At 45.8% G+C, this 23903-nt stretch overlaps 2 protein-coding genes across 8 annotated transcripts; one reads left to right on the top strand and one right to left on the bottom strand.

Moving 5' to 3' along the window:
• Positions 1-69: 69 nt before the first annotated feature.
• Htra2 (HtrA serine peptidase 2) lies at positions 70-3694 on the top strand. 4 transcript variants are annotated; one of them, XR_013428858.1, is made up of 9 exons: positions 70-747; positions 852-1056; positions 1144-1338; positions 1555-1587; positions 1790-1895; positions 2021-2093; positions 2351-2420; positions 3145-3240; positions 3338-3515. XR_013428858.1 is itself a non-coding variant. In XM_005329382.4 (8 exons), the coding sequence occupies exons 1-8, from the start codon at positions 242-244 to the stop codon at positions 3501-3503; spliced, it is 1377 nt and encodes a 458-aa protein (XP_005329439.1). In that variant the 5' UTR covers positions 73-241; the 3' UTR covers positions 3504-3694. The 4 variants fall into 4 exon arrangements, 2 of the variants coding, with proteins under 2 accessions (XP_021584826.1, XP_005329439.1); XR_013428859.1 differs by lacking the exon at positions 1555-1587; XM_005329382.4 differs by lacking the exon at positions 2021-2093 and having other exon boundaries at positions 73-747; positions 3338-3694.
• Positions 3643-23832, bottom strand: Loxl3 (lysyl oxidase like 3). Of its 4 annotated transcripts, XM_040270945.2 has the most exons (16): positions 23699-23832; positions 22096-22420; positions 20307-20470; positions 19425-19639; positions 10937-10987; positions 10254-10313; positions 7124-7343; positions 6718-6898; positions 6426-6580; positions 6027-6194; positions 5730-5892; positions 5286-5529; positions 5070-5185; positions 4850-4986; positions 4635-4746; positions 3643-4202 (listed from the first exon to the last, which is right to left on the bottom strand). In XM_040270945.2, the coding sequence occupies exons 2-16, from the start codon at positions 22406-22408 to the stop codon at positions 4129-4131; spliced, it is 2373 nt and encodes a 790-aa protein (XP_040126879.1). In that variant the 5' UTR covers positions 22409-22420; positions 23699-23832; the 3' UTR covers positions 3643-4128. The 4 variants fall into 4 exon arrangements, with proteins under 4 accessions (XP_040126879.1, XP_040126881.1, XP_005329438.1 ...); XM_040270947.2 differs by lacking the exon at positions 10937-10987; XM_005329381.4 differs by lacking the exons at positions 10254-10313; positions 10937-10987.
• Between the last annotated feature and the right edge of the window lie 71 nt (positions 23833-23903).

Genomic DNA, 23903 nt, shown 5'->3' with positions numbered 1-23903 from the left:
GCTAGCGGTCCCAGCATGCCCCGCGGCCTCTTGGGCAGCCTAAGAACTAGCGTCCCACCGGGACCACAATTCCCGGCATTCGTGGAGCGGGGCGGAGTCGGCCTCCGGGAATCCTGGGTCCCGGCGTGCACTTCTGGAGGACTTCAGGTACCAGCGTGCCCCGCTTCCCGCTGTCCGCCTGCTAGCGTCCGGGGCACCGCCTTTGAGTAGGGCGGGCGAGGAGGCAACCGAGGCGGAGCTGATGGCTGCGCTGAGGGCGGGGCGGGGTGCAGGCTGGAGCCTCCGTGGATTGCGGGCTTTGGGGGGTATTCTCTGGGGTAAGGGACCCTTGTTGACCCCTGACCTCCGGGCCCTGCTGACGTCAGGCACTCCTGACCTCCAGGCCCGGGTGACTTATGGGACCCCCGGTCTCCGGGCCCGGTTGTCTGTGGGGGTCCCTGAGTCGCGGGCATGTTTGACGTCTGGGACCCCGGACCCCCGGGCACGACTGACTGCTGAGACTCCAGATCCCCAGACCCAGGAGTCCTCGGGGACCCCTGGAACCCGCTCGCGCTTGTGGCTGGCGGTAGCGCTGGGCGCTGGGGGGGCTGTGCTGCTGCTGTTGTGGGGCGGGGGTCGGGGTCCCCCATCGGTCCTTGCTGCTGTCCCTGCTCCGCCACCCACCTCACCCCGGAGCCAGTACAATTTCATCGCAGACGTAGTGGAGAAGACGGCACCTGCCGTGGTCTATATCGAGATCCTGGACCGGTAATGGTGGGATAGAATTGGAGGCATCCTAGTCGCGGCCCAAGGGTGGGTGAACGGGAAGAATGGGAGCTTCCTCATCTCCATGGTTCCCTTTCCTATTTCAGGCACCCTTTCTCTGGCCGTGAAGTCCCTATCTCGAACGGCTCAGGATTTGTGGTAGCTGCTGACGGGCTCATTGTTACCAATGCCCATGTGGTGGCCGATCGGCGCCGAGTCCGTGTGAGGCTGCCTAGTGGCGACACATATGAGGCCATGGTCACAGCTGTGGATCCTGTGGCAGACATTGCCACGCTGAGGATTCAGACCAAGGTGGGGTTGGAGTAAGTCACGTCTGGTTGGAGCTATTTGCTTACTCTCATCTCTAGATGACAGTCCCCCTGCCTCATTCTTCCTTAGGAACCTCTCCCCACATTGCCCCTGGGACGGTCCGCTGATGTCCGGCAAGGGGAGTTTGTTGTTGCCATGGGAAGTCCGTTTGCACTGCAGAACACGATCACATCCGGCATTGTCAGCTCTGCTCAACGTCCAGCCAGAGACCTGGGACTCCCGCAAACCAATGTGGAATACATTCAAACTGATGCAGCTATTGATGTACGTCCTGATATGTGAGAAATGACAGTTGGGATTGGTGGATGTGTAGTACAGGAGCCAACTTATGAGCCTATATTCAGAGGTTGGGCTGCAAAAAGGCAGCCTCTCATTCATGGGCTGGGAGAGAAGACAATTTGGAGAAAATGCCTATAACTTGGTTATGTCCCCAGGCTTAGAATCCCTAGAACTCTTCCATATTTTCTTCTTGTCCTGCAGTTTGGAAACTCTGGAGGTCCCCTGGTTAACCTGGTGAGTGTGATCTTTCTTCTAAGAATTCCTGCCTCAGGACAGAGTAGAAATGGTGTTTTTTTTCCTCTGACTTACAAATACAAGTTTCTGTGCGATCACTGTTGCCTGTCTTCCTGTGTCCAATCATATCCCCTCAATAGTCTCTGCTACTCCTGTTCAGGTGTTCCCACTCTTACTATCTATTTGGGTTGTGTCCCTGCAGGATGGGGAGGTGATTGGAGTGAATACCATGAAGGTCACAGCTGGAATCTCCTTTGCTATCCCTTCTGATCGCCTTAGAGAGTTTTTGCATCGTGGGGAAAAGAAAAGTGAGCTTGACTTAGAGGGAAAGGGATACCTTTACAATGGTGGATGAGATACAGGGGAGGGGCATTCCTTAGGACTTACTGAAGGGGAATTCTTTTTTTTTTTTTTTTTAATATTCTTTTTTTAGTTGTTGATAGACCTTTATTTTATTTATATATACGTGGTGCTGAGGATCGAACCCAGTGCCTCACACATGCCAGGCAAGTGCTCTACCTCTGAGCCACAGCCCCAGCCCACTGGAGGGGAATTCTATTGGAAGGAGAGGGAGGGGAAGGTGCTCTACCTCTGAGCCACAGCCCCAGCCCACTGGAGGGGAATTCTATTGGAAGGAGAGGGAGGGGAAGGTGCTCTACCTCTGAGCCACAGCCCCAGCCCACTGGAGGGGAATTCTATTGGAAGGAGAGGGAGGGGAAGGAAGGATGTAGCTGAGTGGGACTTTTTTGTTTCCCTTTCATAGACTCCTGGTTTGGAATCAGTGGGTGCCAGCGCCGCTATATTGGAGTGATGATGCTGACTCTTACTCCCAGGTATGAGCATTAGGAATAGTGACATGTAGGGCCACTTGGTTGAAGCTGTTTGCTTACTCCCATCTCCAGATGACAGGTCTCTTTTACCCATTCTCCCTTTGAAACTTCTCCCCTCACTACAGTGATGAGCTACTGATCCCGTATTGAGCTTTGTTCTCACTTCTGTCTTCATTTAAGATGAGCTGCCTCTCACTGTCAAAAAAGTTGTTCCCTCTTATCAACTTGACTTTTTTATACTACCTGTTCTACCTGTATCCCTGTTACTGGATAGATTCCATCCTGTTACTGTTGTGATTTAGTTTTTAATCCATTAATCTGGCACTTAATGGCCATTTTCCACTTGTCTCTAACAGCTTTCTAGATTTGACTTCTGTTACTTCCTACAGGAATACTTTGTTCCAGCCAACCTGATTTCCCACTCCTTTGTCTTTATTTATGTTGTTCTTGTTTTATATAAATATCAGACCCATCCTTAGGCTCAGCCTGAGTTCTATTGCCCCCTTAAAGCTTTTCTTAGGATTCTAGAATGACATTAGTGCTATTGATTTAATTCTGTTTGTCATTTGGAATCAGTTTTCTTTTATGTACATATTGTACTTCCTAACTGCTAGAAGGCAAAAAGGGAACTGCCTTCTTATCTGTAGTACCTAGTGTGTGTCCTAGCCATGCCTTGAAGTGGGGAGAATGCTAGCTGTGACTGATAGGGTTATCTGTGTCCTTTCAGCATTCTTGCTGAACTACAGCTGCGAGAACCAAGCTTTCCTGATGTTCAACATGGTGTGCTCATCCATAAAGTCATCCTGGGTTCCCCTGCACACAGGTGAAGGAGAGACTGTTTTGTGAGGTGGGGTGGGAGAGGTGTGTATATGTCCTTGAAGTGGGATATCTATTCCATTTTTCTCCATCTTCCTTCACAGGGCTGGTCTACGACCCGGTGATGTGATCTTGGCCATTGGGGAGCAGCTGGTACAAAATGCTGAAGATGTTTATGAAGCTGTTCGAACCCAATCCCAGCTGGCAGTGAGGATCCGGCGGGGGCCAGAAACACTGACGTTATATGTGACTCCTGAAGTCACAGAATGACTGGATTAGCAAGAGTGTGAGACTCTTGCTCGGATTTCCTCTTGGACTTCCTAGCCTGTATTCTGAGGGCACCTGGGCAGAGGATTTAATGAACCAGTGGGGGGCAGGTCCCTCCAATCACCAGCACCAATTCCTGGGCTCTGAAGAATCACAAGAACACTTTTTATATAAAATAAAATTATACCTAGCAACATGTTATAGTCAAAAATGGGGGGGGGGCTGGATCTTTCTGCCCACCTAAAGGCTAGAGGTAAAGCTGTAGGCCCCCTGAAATTAGGGGAGCTATGGGAGCTGACCATCCTGACTTCCCTATTCAAGAAAAGGAGCTGCTGACATCTATTGTTCTGGGCAGTTAGTCAGGTGCTGCTCTTTGTGGTGTGTTCTGCTCGGTGCTGGGCCTAGGAGCAGATATTCCCCATACTTGGCCACAAATACTGACAGCTGGCCTAGGAAGGGGGCAGTAATTTCTACTTGACAGTTCCACATTCATAGTGCACAGGTGGATGAGTGCAGCAGGCCTGTTGACATCAGGCCTTCTGTGGTAAGCTCCTGAGGTAATGGCAGCCTCAGACCCCTGCCATTGGGGGCCAGTGGTGGTTTGCAGAAGAGGGTGGTGGCCCAGCCTTTAGATGATCTGGTTGCTAGTCTGGCCAGGGTAGCGCTCGAACCTCCTGTTGGCCTCTTCACCAAAGGCATCACCTGCAGAATAGACAGGCAGTGTGGGGGATCGTCCTGCACGGGGGCAGGAAGATAGATCCATTGTGGGGAAAGGTTGGAAGAAGTGGAGAGACTGAGGTCCGGAAGTGTATGGGAACTGGGCACAGTGGTGTAATGCCTATAGTCCCAGTGGCTTGGGAGGCTGAAGCAGGAGAATTGCAAGTTCAATGCCAGCCTCAGCAACTTAGCGAGACCCTAACTCAGGAAAAAAAAAATATGTATATATATATATATATATATATTGGCTTCGTGGTTAAGTGCCACTGGGTTCAATCTCTGTTACCAAAAAGCAAAAATGAAAATTAAAATGAAACAAATGCACAGGGGAGATACAGAAACCACTTAGGGAAAAGCAAATGAAAGCCTTTCCTCCCTTCTCCCAATCCTCCTGGGATTGTTCTTCCCATCAAATACCAATGTGGCAGTTGTGCACCCAGATGCGATGTCCATCATATTTGCAGTTACACTTCATTGCATTGTTGGTGAAGTCACTCTCTGCTACTTCAAAATTTGGGTTGATGACCACCTGTGGGTTAAAAAGGCCACTTGACCCAGCTGCAATTCTCAAGTCCAAATGTGTATGAAATACCCATCCCACCTGCCATCTGGAAGCCCCAGACTCCAGGCACCTGGAGAATGTAGTTTCCTGGCTTTACATCTGTGATGTCAATCCACTGACAGTCGATGTCATGCCTGTAGAGATCCCAGCAACCTACAGTGATGCCCTGCTCTCCAAAGTTGGCACACTCATACCTCTTGGAGACATCTGAAGGGATTGGCATATGTTAGTAAAAAAAAAAAAATGCTGTGCTTTGGTGGTGGTGAAGTATATTCTGATCCCCAACTCACCCTCCTGACACTCAGTGTCTTCTAGACAGAAACTAGCTTTGTGGCCCTCAGCCACCTTGGTGCCGTTGGGGGTCAGGATATCATAATGAGTGAAGATGTCCATACTGTGGTAATGCCTGTGGGGACAAGGGAACTCCTGTTTCTTTCCCTGACTCCATCAGGCTTGCCTCCTCCCTGTGACCTTTCCCTTCTACTTGTCACCCTCTGCCCTCTCACCCATGGCATTCATGCCACACCCAGGAGTGGCGCCCAGCCTTGGGCCTGAAGTCAGCCCGTCCCAGGTTGTGGATCTGGGAGGAGAATCTGAGCAAACGCCGATGGCCATAAGGCCAATTGGCTAAACGGGCAGAGCTGGCCAGGCAGTTCTCTTCTGCAGCACAGTACAACATGTGCAGGGGCCGGTCCTCAATGTAGGCTGTCTCCTGCACCAGAGCTGAATGCAGCAGCAAATCTGAGGCAGCTGCATGGGAAAGGAAGAAGAGGGATAGGAGTCACTGCTGAGGGGCAGGGACAGATGGGGGTGCTTCCATTCCCCTTAGTGTGAGACTGATTTTCCACGGGGAAGGAGTAACCCCTCCATATTATTGTCCCCTCTCTCCTTACAAAGGGGTGGCCCAGAGTCTCCCTTCTTTCACTTGTGACACCCTAACCTTCACTCACTCTCAGAACAGATGACTCCAGCAGTGAAGCGGGTCCCTGTCCTCTTGCAGGTGATGTGGGTGCTGTGATGGGCACATTGGTCCAGGGACAGCTCAGTCCCTGTGCAACGTACTCCACTCATCACCACCTCCGTTATATTCCCCGAGTCCCAGTACCAGGTCTCCTGGGGACATATGTAGGTATTTCTGTGAGGCCCCAGGATCCAGCCTATTGGCCAAGGGACTCATTTCCATAGTCCTTTGCCCGAAACAGGCTTTGGAGACAATAGCTTTGGCTTCCCTTCTCCTTCCTACTTACCTGCAGGCCATGATTGGCGTAGCCCAGACCAAGTTGCCTACAGGCCACCATGGCCTCCAGTGTCCCCCAGTCATCCCCACAGATGAGGCCCCAGCGAAGGTGCCCAGGTCCCCCTACTTGCACCTCAACTCGTCCCTCATGTCGGCTGCGGCCCCCACTGAGTCGGATCTGTAGTGACAAAATGGAAGCACCAGGGGAAGCTTTTGGGGTGGGGTGGTGGGGTCTGTAGTAAGGTTGTGGCTAGAGTGATTTAGCTAGCAAGTGGTGAGGGCAGAAGGAGCTGCAGGGTGGTAGGGCAAAGGAACAATGGACTAGGGGCTATAAGGCTGAAGAATAGAGGTCAGGACTGGATAAAATGAGAGATGGGAGACCTAAACAAAGGTGGGAAGTATGACTGACCTTGGTCTCCACCCCAGTGTAGGGCAGATTGCATCGCACCCCAGCATCCTGGCTATGGGAACAGTCCTCAGCTGTGATATTCTTAAAGGGACACTTCCAGAGAGACGACTCCTGGCCAGAACATCGAACTTCACTCAAGTGGATGGCACCCATGCCTAGAGTGAGAAATAAAAGCTCAGGAGTTTGTAATTAGACCTTCATTGCCCAGGGAACTCTACCTTCCCAAGGAATATGCCCTCTGGGAATGTGAACCTCCTCCTTCCTTCTCCCTCCCATCTCCCTGCCCCCTCACCCTGCCCCATGCGGGCACCACTCAGAGCCTCTCGAGCACTGCCAAAGCCCAGCTCCCGACACACCACGCTGGCTGCCTGCAGATCCCACTTGCGGTCACACACTGTGCCCCATGTGCCAGCCTTCAGGACTTCCACCCGGCCCTCTCCAGGGTGGGCTCCACCTTTTAGACGCACACGTGCCTGTAGAGGGGAGAGATGTGCCCAGCAGAGGTGAATGGAAACAGCCTGGACATGACTAAGTAGAATGTTTGGTGGGAGGGAGTGGGTGTTCTCAGGTCTGTGGCCCACCCCCTGGAAGGTTCCTGTCTGTTCTCAAAGGTCAGGGCTGAGCTTAATGGGAGGGGGTTGGCCAGACTAAGGGGTTTTCCACCTGGGCTGGGAAAGGTCAGTCACTGTCTCACACACCTCCCCCTGAGGCTTCGACTGTTGTTGCTTCTTCTGGCCACTGGACGCCGTGTAGAGAGGGCCTGGCACACAGCTCACCACCGCAGGGGCCCCCCCAGGGCACCTGGTGGTTTCATTGGCACGATAGAACTCCAGAGGACAGAGGGAGAGGTGGGCTTCCGTGCCCACGCACGCCACCCCATGCAGACCAAAGGAATGTTGCTGCCGCTGGGCCAGCAGCCTGGGGGGACAGGAGTGAGGTGCAGTAGGGTAAAACAATGCTCCTGCCTCTGTGCCCCACAAACCTCTGCCCACTCCATTGCTCCCCCATCCCCCCAACCTCTCATGAACACATATTCCCTCTTTTTCCCCTTTTGTGTTTCTCTTGAGAGAGACACAGGAATTGCCAAGAGTGTAGCTGAAAGTGCCTTGACCACCCAGACAGGAGGGTCCTTGGGGAACTTCTGCAGCAAAAGAACCCTAGGGAAAGGATAACCAGTCTTGACTTGCTTGACAGAAACCCTGTGGTTTCATGAAGGAGCCAGGAGCTTAGGCTGCTGTACAAATCAAGTGGGAAGCCAGAACTATACAGTCAGAAGCAATAGTCAGTGGGTAGTGGCCAACACCAACTAAATCCTGAATATCCAGAATGAGTAGAACTGTCTATCATGCTGAGACTGAAGTAACTGAGCAAGTAAGGATACAAAGGATGAGGAAATCTTGGATCTAAATGGCTTTCCAGAGGCCAGAGGGGCTTCCAGGTCAGAAACTCTGTAAGGTAGAATATGGTGAGCAGTTACAGGAAGAACAGACCAGATGGTGGCCATAGGAAGGACTGGTGGCATACTATAGTGACATGGCCATATCTACATTCATAGAAGCTCAATTAACAATAGCTAAGTATGGAACCAACCTAGGTGCCCTTCAATCGGTAAATGGATAAAGAAAATGTGGTATATATACACAAAGGAGTATTACTCAGCTATAAAGAATGAAATTATGGCATAGGCCAGTAAATGGATGGAACTGGAGACTACCATGCTAAGTGAAATAAGCTAATGCCCCCAAAACCAAAGGCCAAATGTTCTCTCTGATATGTGGATGCTGACTCACAAATGGGGGTGGTGGGTGGAGGGAGGAGTGGAGGTTCACCGGATTGGACAGGAGAATGGGGGGATGGGAGGGAGGATGGGAATGGGAAAGACAATAGGAAGAATCAGACATAACTTTTCTATATTCCTATATGAATACATGACCAGTGTAACTCCACATCATGTATAACCACAAGAATGGAAAGTTATAATCCATGGATGTATGATGTGTCAAAATACATTCTACTGACATGTATAACTAAAAAGAAAATACAAAAAGGAAGGACTGGTGATGGCATAAGCAGGAATGAAGACATATGAATGCAGGACAGACAAAGCTGGAGGGATTGCATGGTCAGAGAAGGAATGTAGATGGGAATAACAATGACAAAGGTAGCCTAGGATCTGAGCTGAGCTGTTGAAGTCTTTAATGAGATGTCCATGCTTCTACAATTTCAACCCAACGATGTCCCTTAGACATCTGAGCAGGAAAGTAGGACTAAATTAGAGATGGTAAAGCTTGGAAATAATACTGCAGAGAGATGCTTGAGGAGGGGAAGAAAGGGAGGCTTTGTGCAATGAGAGATTGCAGTGAGGTGTGGGGAGAATAGAAGTACCCTTAAAAGCCACATACCTGTAATGCCAGAGACTCTGGAGGTTAAGGTAGAAGGACCAAAAGTTCAAGACCAGCCTTAGCAATGTAGTAAGACCCTACCTCAAAATAAAACAAATTAAAAGGGCTGGGGATGTGCGGATACAGCTCAGTGGTAGAACGAACCTGGGTTCAATCCCCAGTACTGCCAATTAAAAAAAAAAAAGAGAGAAGTACCCTCTTTGCAGAACACCTGGGTAGAGCCCAGAGATAAAGGGAAGCAGATAGGTGGAATGGACCTGTGAGGCTGATCTGGTGATGAATTATTGCGGTAATCTGCCTTATCAATGTACGTGGAAGGAAGGAATATAATGACTTGAAGCCATTTGCTAGGAAGACAAAGAAAGAAGGAAACATTTCTAAAAAAATGGACAAAGGAAGCCTGGAAATTTTACAGAATATCTTTGGAAATTCAGGGGAAATGGATCCTGAAGATCAAAGAGATAAGGTACCACCCCAAAGTTCTGTTCTGCTGCAAATAAATGTCAGAGAGGCCATCAAAGGAAAAAGTTTCTATTTTCTAAACTCTCTCTTTTCTGTTCTCTACAATGAACAAAATCAATGCAGCAGTGTGTGCTTTAATGTTGGGGTCAGGGAAGTGCAGACTATGGCCATGTGAGGCAAAGATGACCCTAAGCTAAGACAGGTACTGCAAGAACACTCTCAAGTTTTGAGCTACTTTGCAACCACTAGAGGGAGAAACTGGAGAAATAAGGGATACCAGGAGTGACCCTGGAACTTGATGAGGAAAGGAGGGGGACAGTGAAAGAGCTGAATTCTGTGTACCTCGATCACTGCTAAAGAAGTCGTCAGCAGGACTTAATTTTAACATGCAAACTGCCTTTTAGAGATCAGTCAGGAGGAAGGATTGGAAGTTTCCCATTTCCTTAACTTCTTAAGGGGCACAGGAGAGAGTCATGGAACTGGGAGTCTAATAGTGTCAGCAGGGCCAGAGAGGCAGGGACTGTGAATCTCACTCCATTCCTGGAAAGTTTCTCACTCCACTTCAGGTAAATAGGTGGCATTTTAGAAACCTAATTACATAAAGGTAGGATGGGAACACTAATCCCTTAGGCAAACTTCTTGGGAGAGAGGTAAGTACAGTGTCTGAAGGAGAAAAGTGCCAGTGTATCTACTAAAACTCACTGAAGGGGACAAACATGTGGAACAAAGTGCAAAAATCTTATGCAAGCTAAATTCCCCAGAGACTGATGTGGGGCCAGTCTTACTTAACATTTCCATAAAGAATCTGGAAAGGGCTTTGTCATAGCTCCTGCTCCTCCACCTCTTGGTCAGCTCTTTCAGCCAAAGAGGCCTTTCTTGCATTCATCCCTGACCACAGCCTGATTCCTCCAACTTCATGATTCTGTGCTCCTGCTCCTCTCCATCCATTCCCAAATTTATTTACCTCTTGATTGGCCCCCTGCCCACTCGGGATTTGGGTTTGACTTTAGGCTTGATGACTGGTCTGCAAAAAGGAGAAAGATGTTGGTGGGAGTAGTGGTTAGATATGTGACCCAGGAGATGTAGAAGGTTATTTTCTGTTTCTGGAAAGGACCTTTCATGCAGAATGTGGGAAGGGACAAGGTAAAGCGTGGCTGGACTTCCCCATACACCACCAAACATATGGCAATCAATATGTGCACTTCAGGAACTCATGTTATTCTCTGGACTTAGCGATAGTGATGGGAAATCCAGTTTTAAAACTCATGCAGAGAAGAGGAGGTTTGAGGGAAGGTTGAGGAAGGAGAGAGAATGAGATTGCAGGTGAACTAAGGAAGGTGAAGAGTTGGGGAGAAGAAGCAGGAATCCAGATGGCTGAGGCTGCAATCCAAGCTATTTGGAGGAAATATAATGATAAGGGACTTCTTAGTTATTTCTACATTATTTCCTCCTTGTGTTTCCTAAAATCAAATCTTGCCCATCCACATGCTTGCCTCCCCACCTTCCCCCAGGAATGGCCATTCTCTAGTCACATTCCTAATCCAACAGCTTGGGTTCTAGGATGGACGTGGATGGTCTGTCATCCATCCATCCACCTCCTGGGTCCTCATGGGAGTGCAGGAGGTCCCGGGGCTTTTGCCCCATTACCTTCCAAGGAACTTGGAGCGTCGGGCTTTGGCCGCTCGCTTCCTCAACTTTCTGTGAGGATGAGACAATAGTAGTCAGGATCAGTGTAGAAACAATTAGAAAAGGTCAGTGCCATCAGAACGAGGGACAAGATTTCTTTCCCAGCAGTCAGATGGGTTCCTGATGGTAGGATATTCTATCATCAGATATTCCCAAGGCTCTACTCTTCATAGCTATTTGGCCTCAAGCTCATGACCAGGTAGGGAGGAAGTAACAAAGACGTGAGCTCAGGATGAACAGTGTCCCAACACTAGAACAGCGTCCCAACTTAGATAAGACAGATGGGAAAGGTGGACTCCTGGGTCCAGATGTTGATGGCAAACCTTGGGAAGGTATTAGGGTTGCCACACTGACCAGGCTAGGATAGAGAACTAGCCTGGGGAAGGCCCGGGGAAGCTGACTGCATCATTTTTTTCCCTTGGGTGCTCTCTCCAAGAAAGACTCTGGCATTGTCTGGGTCCCAGCTGCAAGATCATGATCAAGGACCAAGGCTGGATATCTGAGAACATTAAATTGGCTTTATTGGGAAGTGTACCCTTCCTCTTCAAGTTCCAATCTCATAAGCTTTGGTCATTCACAAATTGAGTTCATTTTCCAAACTTACTTCCAGGGAAATAAATATTTCAGAGTTATATTAATTGACTTATTTTATTCTCAGTTTTTTGTTTGTTTGTTTTTGACTAGGGATTGAATCTAGAGGCACTTGAGCACAGAGCTACATCTCCAGCCTTTTTTCATTTTGTGTGTATGTGTGTTTTTTTTTTTTTAGGTGTAGATGGACACACACAATGCCTTTTTTTTTTGAGAGAGAGAATTTTTTTAATATTTATTTTTTAGTTTTCGGTGGACATAACATCTTTATTTTATTTTTATGTGGTGCTGAGGATTGAACCCAGCACCCCACGCATGCCAGGCCAGTGCGCTACCGCTTGAGCCACATCCCCAGCCCTCATTTTGTGTTTTGACATAGAATCTTGTTAAGTTGCTGAGGCTGGCCTCAAACTTGCGACCCTCCTGCCTCAGCCTCCTGAGATTGCAGGCGTGTGCCACTACATCCTGCTTTGAGGGGTTTCATTAGGTCTAATGTCATAACAGACAGAGCCCAGGTCTGTTTCTATCCCTCTTCTCCCTTTAAATTTGAAGACTTTAATTATGGTCTCTCTTTGTCTGGTCTAACTATATATAGATGAATGCAGGTCTTGTCTGTCTGCTCTTTTAAGTTTATGTAATTCCCTGTCATCATCTTAGTTGTCCTTTCTTTGAATTTATTCCTGCCTTGCTGTTTCTTTTGAGAAGTCATATTTTATCATAGTGTACTGCTGAAGGTGCGCTAGGATTTTAATATATGCATTTTAAACAGGTTAGAAGGTGTTTGGCATTTCCTCCCCCAGCTTCTTTCTGAGTATCTACTTAGTTGGTCTTTTTGTCAAAACATCCAAAATGTCTACTATTCCTACCAAGGAGTATACAACTCTCAGTTTCCTTTCTTGAGACATTTACTGAGAGTTTAGAACCTTTCATCTTATAAATATATATCATGTGAAACTTTTTCTCTTAATGTCTTTTTCTCAATATGTCTACTATGGGATGCTTTTGGCATTTTTTTTGACCAATGAACCCAAAGAGAACATCATGAGCTCCAGTGTAGTACTGAGAATTTAATATTATCTGGAAATTTAGACATACCTCATGGGCTAAGGATGTAATTCAGTGGTAGAGCGTCTGCCTAGCATTTGAGGTCCTGGGTTTGATTCCCAGAACTGAAACAAAACAAACCAAAACCAAAACCATCTTTTCTAAGTTAAGAATCTTGTAAGGTAATTGTGTGTGTGTGTGTGTGTGTGTGTGTGTGTGTGTATAGTTTAAAATATTTCATCTTAGTTCATATTTGTCTTGATATACATGTCTTCATTTATATAATTGCTTGTTTCTCACTATTATTGGTTTCTTTCTTCAACCATCAAACATAAATCCTGCCTCCATCTTTACAACTTCTTATTCCATCAAATTGTTTCTTTTCTAAGGCCATTCCCCACAAATGTTTCTGAATTCCATCTCTTACAATTATTTTCTTCTCACACACAACTTCTTCTCAACTAAATTCTTTTACATGGGCAAATCTCTACCACACACATACACAGACTCCACACATGCACACAAATACACCCTTCATCCAATACCTCTCCACAGCAAAAAATTCCAGGTTTGTGACTCCAGAAGATCAGAAGAAATTTCAGTCCTCACCATTTCTATGTCCTCTTTCTCTACTTATTCCTTAACCTACTCTCTCTTATTTTCCCTACCCACCATTCTGCAATCACTTTTACATTGTTAAATTCAGATGACATCTTTCAGCCTTCATCTTACAGACTTCGCCATCCATCTGATTCTCCTGTCTTTTCTCTTTCTTTGGATACCATAAAACTACAATAACCTGGTTTTATTCCTAATTCTACTTGCTCTTTCTTGGTCTTTGCAGGCTTCTAGTTTATCTTGTCATTTAAATTTTCAGAGCTCTTGCCAGATGTGATGGTGCACATCTGTAATTCCAGCTACTTCAGAATCTGAGGCAGGAGGTTGTAAATTTGAGGCCAATCTGGGCAACTTAGGGAGACCCTGTCTCAAAATGAAAAATAAAAAAGGGGTGGGGAGCTGGGTATGATGACACACACCTGTGATCCCAGTGACTTGGGAGGCTGAGGGAGGAGGATCACAAATTTGAGGCTAGCCTCAGCAACTTAGTAAGGCCCTAAGCAACTGAGCAAGACTCTACCTCAAAAAAAAAAAAAAAAAAAAAAAAAAAAGAAAAAAAAAAAAAAGAAAAAGGGGATATAGCTCAGTGGTAAAACTCCCAGGTTCAATCCCTAGCATTGCAAACAAAATAACACACACACACACACACACACACAAAAAAAAAATAACAAAAACAAAAGCAGAACAAAACAAAAAACCCTTTGGTAGGTATTCTTCTCACTCCATACTTGTTTCTCAATTTTACATTGTTAAATTCAGATGACATATTTCTCACTCCATACTTATATGGTCTCATTGATATCGTACCTTATATATTCCACTGCCTTCTTCTTGTTTCTGCTTAGATAGCCTTTTTTTTTTTTTTTTTTTGTACTGGGGATTGAACTCAGGGACACTCGACCACTGAGCCACAACTCCAGCACTATTTTGTATGCTATTTAGAGACAGGATCTCACTGAGTTGCTTAGTGCCTCACTTTTGCTGAGCTGGCTTTGGACTCTGTGATTCTCTTGCTTCAGCCTTCTAAGCCACTGGAATTACAGGCTTGTACCGCTGTGCCCAGCTCTGATTAGATATCTTGAAGTCATTGAAAAATATAATGTAGATCCAAAAACAAACAAACAAGCAAACCAAAAAACCCTCTTAGCAAAAGTCACTCCAAAAACCTAGGAGTCAACCTTGACTTCTTTCCTTGGCTCCTGAAGTCAATCAATAACTCAGTCTTGTCAATTTTACTTCCTTTATATCTATCCAATCCATTCACTCTTACTTTTCTCCAAACTATTTTCAGAAATGCAATCAAAATGATGGTCTGGAGTCACAAACCTGATCATGTCATCTCACAGCCCTTTTCATTAGAACACACTTTAATGGCTTCCCATTACTGTTATTATAAAGTCCTGAATACTTTACATGGCCTATAAGGTCTTCTGTAAGCTGGTGTGTAATTACCTTTCTCATCATTCATTCACCTTTATATTCTCAGCACCTTGGGCAGTGCTTGGCAAAGAGTAGCAGTTCAATAAATATCTATCAAACTGAAATGAGCTAAAGAATGACTTCTTAAACAGCACTGAAGCTCTTAGAGCCTCAATTTCATTACATGTACAAAAGCAGTAAATAGTTCAATTATCTGAACATTCTTCTCTTCTAAAATTCTAAAACTTGCACATGCTGTAGGGTAGAACTACTCCAACAAGTTTAAAAATGATAAATATATTAGGTTATGATCTCTTCGACTTCCACTAAAAGCCAGCAAATCAATTTTTTTTTCCCTCGAAGGAGGGAAAGTTTGTTCATACTGTCTTGGCTATCTTTCATAATTGTATTACCTCTAAGGATGCTCCCTCTGTCTGATAAGACCTGTGAAAGAAGATCTATGACTCATCATCATCACAGAGTCTCCCAGGACTTTTGTAATCTCTTTCTCCACTAACAATGACCTCTGTGCTTTAGCATATCTCCTTCCACAGCCTTCGGATCCCAGATTCATTATGAGATTCCAAATGTACAGCAAATATTCCTGCTCTGTGAAAACCACTTCAGGCTATACATATCTGGGGCAATTACAGGTTCTCTCTAGGGCTTCCCAGGCATGGTCCATCTCTAAAGTTATTTCTATTAACTTGAAGCCAGGAGACATCTGATTCTCTCAGGCAGTTTCAGAATCATCTTAGGTGTCTCTTCTCTAATTTTATCCTATTAATCTTACATCTATTCATTTCCCTCTAACTTAGCTTTCATTCTCCTAATCAGTTTCATTTTTACAACAAACTTCTAACTAGTTTGCTGCATCTAGACCTTGCTCTCTCCACTCACTACTATCATGCAAACCTTTTTAAACACTGGCTTTTTTTTTTTTTATCACTTCCTATCCCAAATACCTTTATTGTTAACCTTTTTTTTCTACAAGGCAATGGTCAAACCTTCAAATCTGGCACTAAAAATTCCATTTTATGGTCTCATTCTATTCATTATGATCTCTCTTTCATTATTTCTCAGCAAAACCCTACTCTCGTTTCCTATCTTCTAAGTATATCGTTTTCATTATCATCTCTGTCCCAGTCAACAATGACTTTCATGTTTCAAGGTCAAATGTTCATTTCTTAGTCCTCATGTTTTTAGATCTCTCAGTGGCACTGATATAGTCACTCTCTCTTTGAAGCTCCTTTTCTGGCTTCCAGATTACCATACTCTTCTGATAGTGTTTCTACCTACCTTATGTCATTATTTCCATTTCATCTTATCTTCCTGGCCTCTTAGTACTGAAGCCTCCTGAGGTTCAGTCCTTGGACTTTTCCCCCCACCCTTTTAATGTATACTCAATTTCTTGGTGATGTTGTCCAGTTTTTACACTTTGTATTCCTATTATTTCTCCCAGTATTGAGGATTGAACCCAGGGTTTCATATATATTAGGGAAGTGCTCTCCAACTGAGCTACACACCCTCAGCCCAGGCCTTTATATACCTTTATTTAACTGAACTCTAGAGTCACATATCCAGTTGTCTTCTTCAACATTACCATTTCAATATCTTAAAGAACCTCAAATTTAAAAGGTCCAAAACCAAGTTTCTAATCTCCATGCCTCTCTCTATCTCCAAGAAAACATGTCCCACCCACTGTCTTCCTTAACAGAGAAGGCTAATACTATTCTTAGCTGAGGCCAAAACCTATGGAATGATAGTTAACTCCTCTTTCTCTCACAGGATGCTGATTTCATCAGCAAGTCCTGTCAATCCTGCAACTACACACAAAATTGGATCATTTTCCACAATGTCCATTGGTCACCATCACCTTTTACTTTGTCTAATAACCTCTACTAGTTATCCTGTCTTTTTGTGCCTAATGCCTCCCTAGCATCTACTAATAAAGCAGTCAATGGAAGAGGTTAAAAACAGAGTTCAGATATCACACCTCTGTTCAAACCCTACTTTTACTCTGTTCCTTATCTTACAGAGTAAAAGCCAATGTCCCAAATAGCCCCACTTATCATCTTTGTTCACAGCTCCAACCACAATGGCCCCCTGGAGAATAATAAAGCCTTTTCTCCTCCCCACTACACTAACACAGTCCCCAGAATCTTTTTATTTATGATCTCTTTTTCTGGAAATGCTTATCTATATGTCTGCATAACTTATGTCCTTAACTCCTTTAAATGATTTTACTTTTTATTTTGAGGCAGGATCTCACTAAATTGCTGAGGGTTTCTGGCCAAATTGCTAAGGTTGACCTTGAACTTGCAATCTTTCTGCCCCAGCCTCCCCAGTTGCTGGGATTGCAAGCATGTGCAACCATGCCTAGCTCTGACCACTCTATTAAAACTGCAGTCCCACTTCTACTTCTTCATACTCATTATCATCCTTACACTTTATGATTTTACTTGTTTTCTGATTCTCCCTTAGTCCATGAAATCAGATATTTTTGTGTTTTGTTCATTGTTGAATCCCTAGTGTCTACAACAACACTTGGCAGATGTAGGGTCTCAATAAATAAACGTTGAATGAATGAATCTTTAAAACTTTGTTCATGCTATTCACTTCACTTGGAATGACTGCTATTTAAGTCCTACTGTTCTTTCAGAACCTGTTGTTTGAATTAGGAAAGGTAAAGAACAAGCACAGAGAATGAAATATAGCCTCAAATGAATGATAGTAAAGAAATACAGCACATAGCTGTTTTAAAATGGTTTCATTCTCCAGACCAGATAAAGCATATTTCCCAGAGCTGATGGAACTTGCAGATGTGTCTCACTGCCAAGTCAAGGAAACTTTAAGGAATATGGAAAAGATGGGAGATTAGATAATATATTATTAGATAATATATTGAGCGTAGATAATATATTGTTAAAAATAAACAAAAGGAAAATCTACAGATATATAACACTCAAGAATAACTTAGTAAATAGAAAGTTTGTGAGCATTTAGGAAAAATGATCCTTACAGATCTAAAAGGATTTCAATAAAAATATATTCAAACCATTATTATTTCCTTCAGTGACAGAATTAGTAAATTTGAAGGCTGGAGTTGGCTGTGAACATGGTGTATCTGGAATTTAGCAAAGACCAACAAAACCTTCCATTATTTCATTTTAGATAGGATGGCAAAATGTAGGTTACATCATTGTAATGTTCTGTGTTTCTTCATAAATCTTCACAACTAATTGTTAGAGGCTTGGTATAAATCTAGAGGAAATTTTTGCAAGAATCAGGCTTTATTTATTTGGTATTGGGGATTGAACCCAGAGGTGCTTTACCACTGAGCCAATTATATCCTCAACCCTTTTTATATTTTATTTTGATACAGGGTCATGCTAAGTTGCTTAGGGCCTGGCTAAATTGCTGAGGCTGGCCTTCAACTTGTGATCTTCCTGCCTTAGCCTCCTGAATAGCTGGGATTACAGGCATGTGCCACCATACTCAGCAAGAATAAAACTTTAGTTTTAAACATTTCAGCAATGGTTTTTATGGTCATCTTGAGGAAGCCAGAAGGCATAGCTATCATGTCTGTCCACCAGAGAAGGCTGGCAGGGGTGACAGAGGGGAAATCATGTCAAAACTCTAGATTATATCACAGGAGCAGCATGAGATGGCTTTTAAATGACATATCAACCCCTTCACCCCACCAAAAAAAGCAACTCAGGGGCTGTGGCTTTAGCTCAGTGGTAAAGCACTTGACTTGCACATGTGAGGTACTGGGTTCCATCCTCAGCACCACATAAAAATAAATAAAGATATTGTACCAACTACAATTTAAAAATATTAAAAAAACTCAATAGGGTAAACTCAACATATATTCAGGTTCAAAAAGGCCTCTCTATCAGTATTAAAGATAAGCAAAGATCTGAATTGGTTTTAGGTGATTACAAGTCCCATGTAAGCAGTGGGATGCTATCTCAACAGAAAAGCAATGCAAATTTGAGGTATGCTTTAATCAAAGATGAATAGATGAACATTTCTATTGTGCCTTGCCCTATCAGACCACATCTGAAGTAGTGTACTCAGTGGAAAATCATCTAAATGTCAAGAGGGCTTTTAGCAAAACTGACCAAGAGCTGAAGAAAATAAGCATTTTGGGCCTGTGAAATAGATTATAGACAGACAGTGGAAAGATTTCCAAATACATGTATGGCTCCCAAAATCCGTTTCTCAAAATGACCACTTTAGATGTTCCAAGGAAAGGAGACCTTGTAAGCACAGAACCGTTACCAGGATGACCCTGGAAACTAGGTGGAGAGGGTCGGGCGCCTGGGCCAAAGAATGTTTGGGAGAACTTCCCCAGAGTCCTGATGACTCGTGCTCACAGAAGGCCCCGGCGTCCAGTCCGCGCCAGACACACCCAGGCGCAGCCCGGAGTGGCGGGCCGCGCCCTCACTGAACTCGGAAATCGCGAGGCTCCGCGCGCTCGGAGGCCCAGAGAATCTGCCCGTCGACCGCTGACGTCACCCCAGCAGCCACTCAGCAGTCCCCTGGCTCCTACGCGCGCGAGCGGGAACCTCACAGTCCCCATTTCAGATCTCCCTTGGGGACCCCTTCATGGTCCCACACGGTCTCTTAGCAACAGTTCTCTAGTTTCTTCATTATTCCAGACCCCCGTGTCCCCCCAAAGCTTCAGACCCTTTCAGAGGTCGCTGAACACCATTCCTCAAGGAACATGACCCAGCCTCGGTTCGCTCCACCCATCGCCCGCGCCCCTCACCTGTAGAACGCTGTGTTGACCCGCTTTTCTCCAGGGAAGCCCAACATCCCGCAGACCACGTGGCTGTTGTGGGCACTCCATCCTTTGTCACACACTTGAGACCAGCCATCTGGAAGCCTGACTTCAACCAGGCCTTCAGTCACAGGCAGGGGTCGTCTGCCCCACCCAACAGCTGGTCGAAGTCGCACTTCCTCTACTTGTAGGTGATGTTCTACCTGGCAATGGAACCACAAAAAGGGGGAGGAATCCCAGTATCATCTCTCATATATCCTGCCAACTTTAAGGAACCCCAATTCAGTGTGCTTGCTGTAAACTCAGTGGTGGGATGGGACTGCAGCAGGTTAAGAAGGATGTCATGCCTGCTGTCAGTCTGAGGTTTATGGACTCTTCTACAACCACAAGAGTGCAGGGACATGGCACTGAGAAATGGCCAAAGCTGCCAGGAGACACTGAGGAAGGAAGACTTAGGTCTGCCTTTATGGAGCAGGAGTGGGCACTCCATAAAGGAAATGGCTTTAAAGGAGTAGAAAATAAGAAGGGAGATGTTCCAGGAGAGCAGAAACATCTAATGAGAGGGAGAGCACAGGATGTCTCCTTGGGGTGTCCTGGGATGAGTTGGAGAAGCTCATGCCAAGTTTAGTACCTTAAATGCTAATGCTAAAAAACGACAACACTGGATTATACAGCTCCTAGAAGCTCTATCATTTGTTCACTACCTCCAAGCCTCCCACCAATTCAAATCATCTCATGGGGGTGGCCTATGGGATCCTCTACCTTTAATCTTTAATACCTTCTTTAACTACATAAGACCATCCTACAGTCCCTGCTGTCTGGCCATTCTGATAGGTGCATATGTGTGTGTGAGTGGTATGTACTGCAGACCTCAATGACATTGGAATCTGAGAATCCAGGTAGGCGCTGGTCCTTGCAGATGACTCCGGCATCCTCATCATGGGTACAATCACTGTTTCCCCAACCCCGGGAGGCACATTCAGTCACACTCTGCTCAGTTCCACTGCAGCTCAGGTTGTCCAGCCAGATGCGGCCTATGGAAGCGGTGGGGGGTGAGGGTAGAGAGAAGTTTGGGAAAGAAGGATGGAGTAAGGGGGATACTGGGAAGAGTGAACATCAGGGCCTTACACCTGGCCATCTGGCCATGAGAAGGAACAAGGGACCATGGTGGGGAAAAGTAAAGGACATAAGATTGATGGAAGATTGGTAGTGATCTGAGAATACTCAATAATTTAACAAGGTGAATAAAAAACTAAGAACCAACACTGAAGTTCTGATCAGTACTTACCCATTCCATGATAGTTATAATTAATCAAGTATATACTGTGTGCCAGGTGCTCTACCATGTGTGTATATATAATTAACCATTCTTAGAACAGAGCTGCCAGAAGACCATTTTATATGAATAGACTGAGTTCAGAGAAATTAAGTGACTTGCTTAAACCACATTGCCAATGAATGGGGCTTAGGAGTTTGGCCTGTCCATGACACCTGGAAATCTAAGATCCTTTCTCCTCATCCTGGTATTCTCCTATGTGCTTGTCCTATCTATGTTGCCACATAGTCTCTTGTTCTTTTCTCTGTCTGGACCATATTGAATTCTTATAGATGTCCTCTCAGAATTGGGCAGAACCTGAAAGTTGTCTATTCCTGCCAAGATGCAGGGACCCCCCTCATTTACACCCTGATAGAACTTACCCAGTTTCTGCTGGGATACTTTTCTCCTTCCCAACAGACTGTGTGTGTAACCATCAAAAAAGTCCTTGTGATTCTTTTTTGTTCTTTTTCTTTTTTTTTTCCTTGTGACTCTTTATAACTTTCCTGAACCATGTCTGATTCAGTCTTTTCAGTCCCTCAGTCACATGACTGTCCTCTCCATATTTGTAGACAACTATCATGTAATTGCTATTCAAGACCTTTTCATTTTATACCAAACCACCTCTGGTTTCTTAAGCTACTCCCCCTGAAACTAGGCTTCTGAATCTTTCACATCTAGGCAGCTCGTCCCTTAAAATATTTCCATTTTCTACTGTTCCTCTTAAAATGTGATGTCTGCATGGGACACCTTATTCCAAAACTGGTCTAGCTAGTGGGAACTGGTGGATCAGTTGCAGGCTACACTCGCTTCTGTCCATCATTTCCACTAGGGGTTCATATGGTGAAGAACCTCCAGACCTCAATGAGAATTTCTCTTAAGCCTACCCCCTCAACCTCTATATGCTAGTTCTAGTTTGATTCTGTTAGCTGCAGTATCTGTGCTTCTTTCTGACATTGGAACATCCATACATCATTTACTAGCTCTCATCTTCCCTTGAAACCAACTTTACTTTAATCATTACAAGACTCACCTGTATCTGGGCTGTCCTTGTGCATGTTTTTTTTTTTTTACAATTATCTTTTTGCAGCAGAAAGAAACTTAGAAATAATCTAGTCATTGTGCACATGGTGCATGTGAGGCTCATAGAAAGCAGCGACTAGCCTGAGGTCACAGATCTGGAAGTAACTATGTTGGCTAGTTTGTCACCTATGGGTTTACTTGAAGCTGGCTGTTCTTGATGCTGTATGCCCTAGTGGCTGTGCCATTCTGGTGTTCTCTCTCCCTGCACTTAGTCCACACTCAGGTAATACCAAGACTATGTTCGGAGTATTACTGACCTACCTGTTCCAGGGCCATATTTGGCACTGTGGGTCCAGCCTGTGGCCTCTGTGAAGCCCAGCTCACGGCAGAGGACATGGGCAGCCTGCAGTGTGAAGTCATCATCACAGATGGTGCCCCATTCACCAGCTCGCTGTATCTCCACTCGGCCCTCATAGGGTTTCCTGGGGAAGCCAGCCAGCCGGAACCGCAGTCCCTGGCTTCCCGCCTTCTTCTCAGGGCCCGTGGAAGGGGACGGAGACCCCAAGCACAAGCTGCACATGAGGTACAGCAGCAGGCCCCATGGGCTCCACAGCCAGATGCTGACAGGTCGCATGGCAGGAAACGCCTGGACACCCCAGAGAGAGTGTGTAAAGCCCAGAGTCAGAGAAAGGAGGGAGGAGTTGTGGGGAAGGAGATTCCCTAAATGACTGAGAGATAGAAACACACTCTAAATGAAGGCAGAGGGATACAGATTGGGGTGTGGGAAGGGGTTCTCTTTCCCTTTTGGAAGTAATAAAACTCATAATAAGTAGTTACAACCCACATGTCCTTCCCTAGTTTGCCATCATCTTCATTTATCCCCATTCACCAGTCTTAGAGACCCAGAGATCAGAAGACAGAGGTTAGAGACCAAGAGTCAGAGAATGGTCAAGATAAAGAGAGACTGAGGAAAGACACACAGAGGAAGACCCAGACAGGATGTGAGAGGAAGGGAGACTGTGGGAATGAAGGGGGCAACACAGAAAGAGACAGTGGAGAGAGACACGCTGAAGATGGATGGAAAGTGACAGGGAAAAGAATCATGCACACAGTAATGAGGAGTGAGGGAGAGAGACAGAAGACATGTGAGGAGAGGAATTGACAAGATCCAAGGAGCAGGCAGAGTAGGGATGACCCCGATAAGCCAGACAAATGACAGATAGCTATACAGATTGTGGAGAGAGACTGGCAAAGGGAGACTGGGAGACTCTCAGAACCCTTGAGTGGGAGTCCTATCTGGGCAGATTCCTATCTGCAAATTTTTGTCTCTTTCCCAGGCAGGGAGGGCAGCCGCAAAGGGCTTGTGGAGAAACGGCTGCATTCCCTTCTCAGCACACAGACTTTCAGATGCCCTGCAGGGTCAAGGAGCCCAGTAACGCTAGGCCTCATGCTGGGCTGGGGATGGGGTGGGGTAGTCCAAGCCTTCTGCTCACACCAGTGTGGCTGTCACCGGGCAACGGGAGGCCAGGGTGCGCTCTCTGCTCTTTGCCCAAGGCCTTCTCTGTCCAGGGCTGAGAACAACATCTCTACAGAGAGGGGGCTTCCTGAACATGCTTTCCCCAAACCAGACAAACAGCTCAGCAAGACAGCTTTGTTTTGGGAACATTTGGCTTTGGGGCTCAGGGGTAGGGCCTCACAGAGGAGCCCCCTGCCTCCCAGCTGCCCTTCATGAAACACCCTGCAGCCCCCACTTTCGATATTTGTTCTTTTCCCCACTCTTCTTGTGTCTCATTCCCCTTTGACAATAATAAAACTCTCAGTTGGTTGGTTTCCCCGACTCCATCCCACACCACCCCTTTTCCTTGGTCCCTCCACATCCTCTACATCCCAAATTCCCCTTTCTCAGGCAGCTTGCCTCCCCTACCTTTGGCTGGACAGGGCCCTAGGGACTGGGAGAAGAGTCCTGGTCCTGGAGATTAGTGCTAGGACTTCCCAAAAAAAAAAAAAAAAGTGCTCGGCCAGGGGAGACTGGACCCCCCCTCTCTCCCCCCTCGCTGCTAGTCCCTCCCACGTCCCCTTGATCCCTCCCACATTCCTCTTTCTCCCTCCATTCCTCTCAAGCCAATTCC

This window comes from Ictidomys tridecemlineatus, chromosome 12 (genome assembly GCF_052094955.1).
Source record: "Ictidomys tridecemlineatus isolate mIctTri1 chromosome 12, mIctTri1.hap1, whole genome shotgun sequence".
In the NCBI taxonomy this organism is placed as follows: domain Eukaryota; kingdom Metazoa; phylum Chordata; class Mammalia; order Rodentia; family Sciuridae; genus Ictidomys; species Ictidomys tridecemlineatus.
Note: the sequence above shows the minus strand (reverse complement) of the source record. Positions and strands in the feature narration are given on the sequence as shown.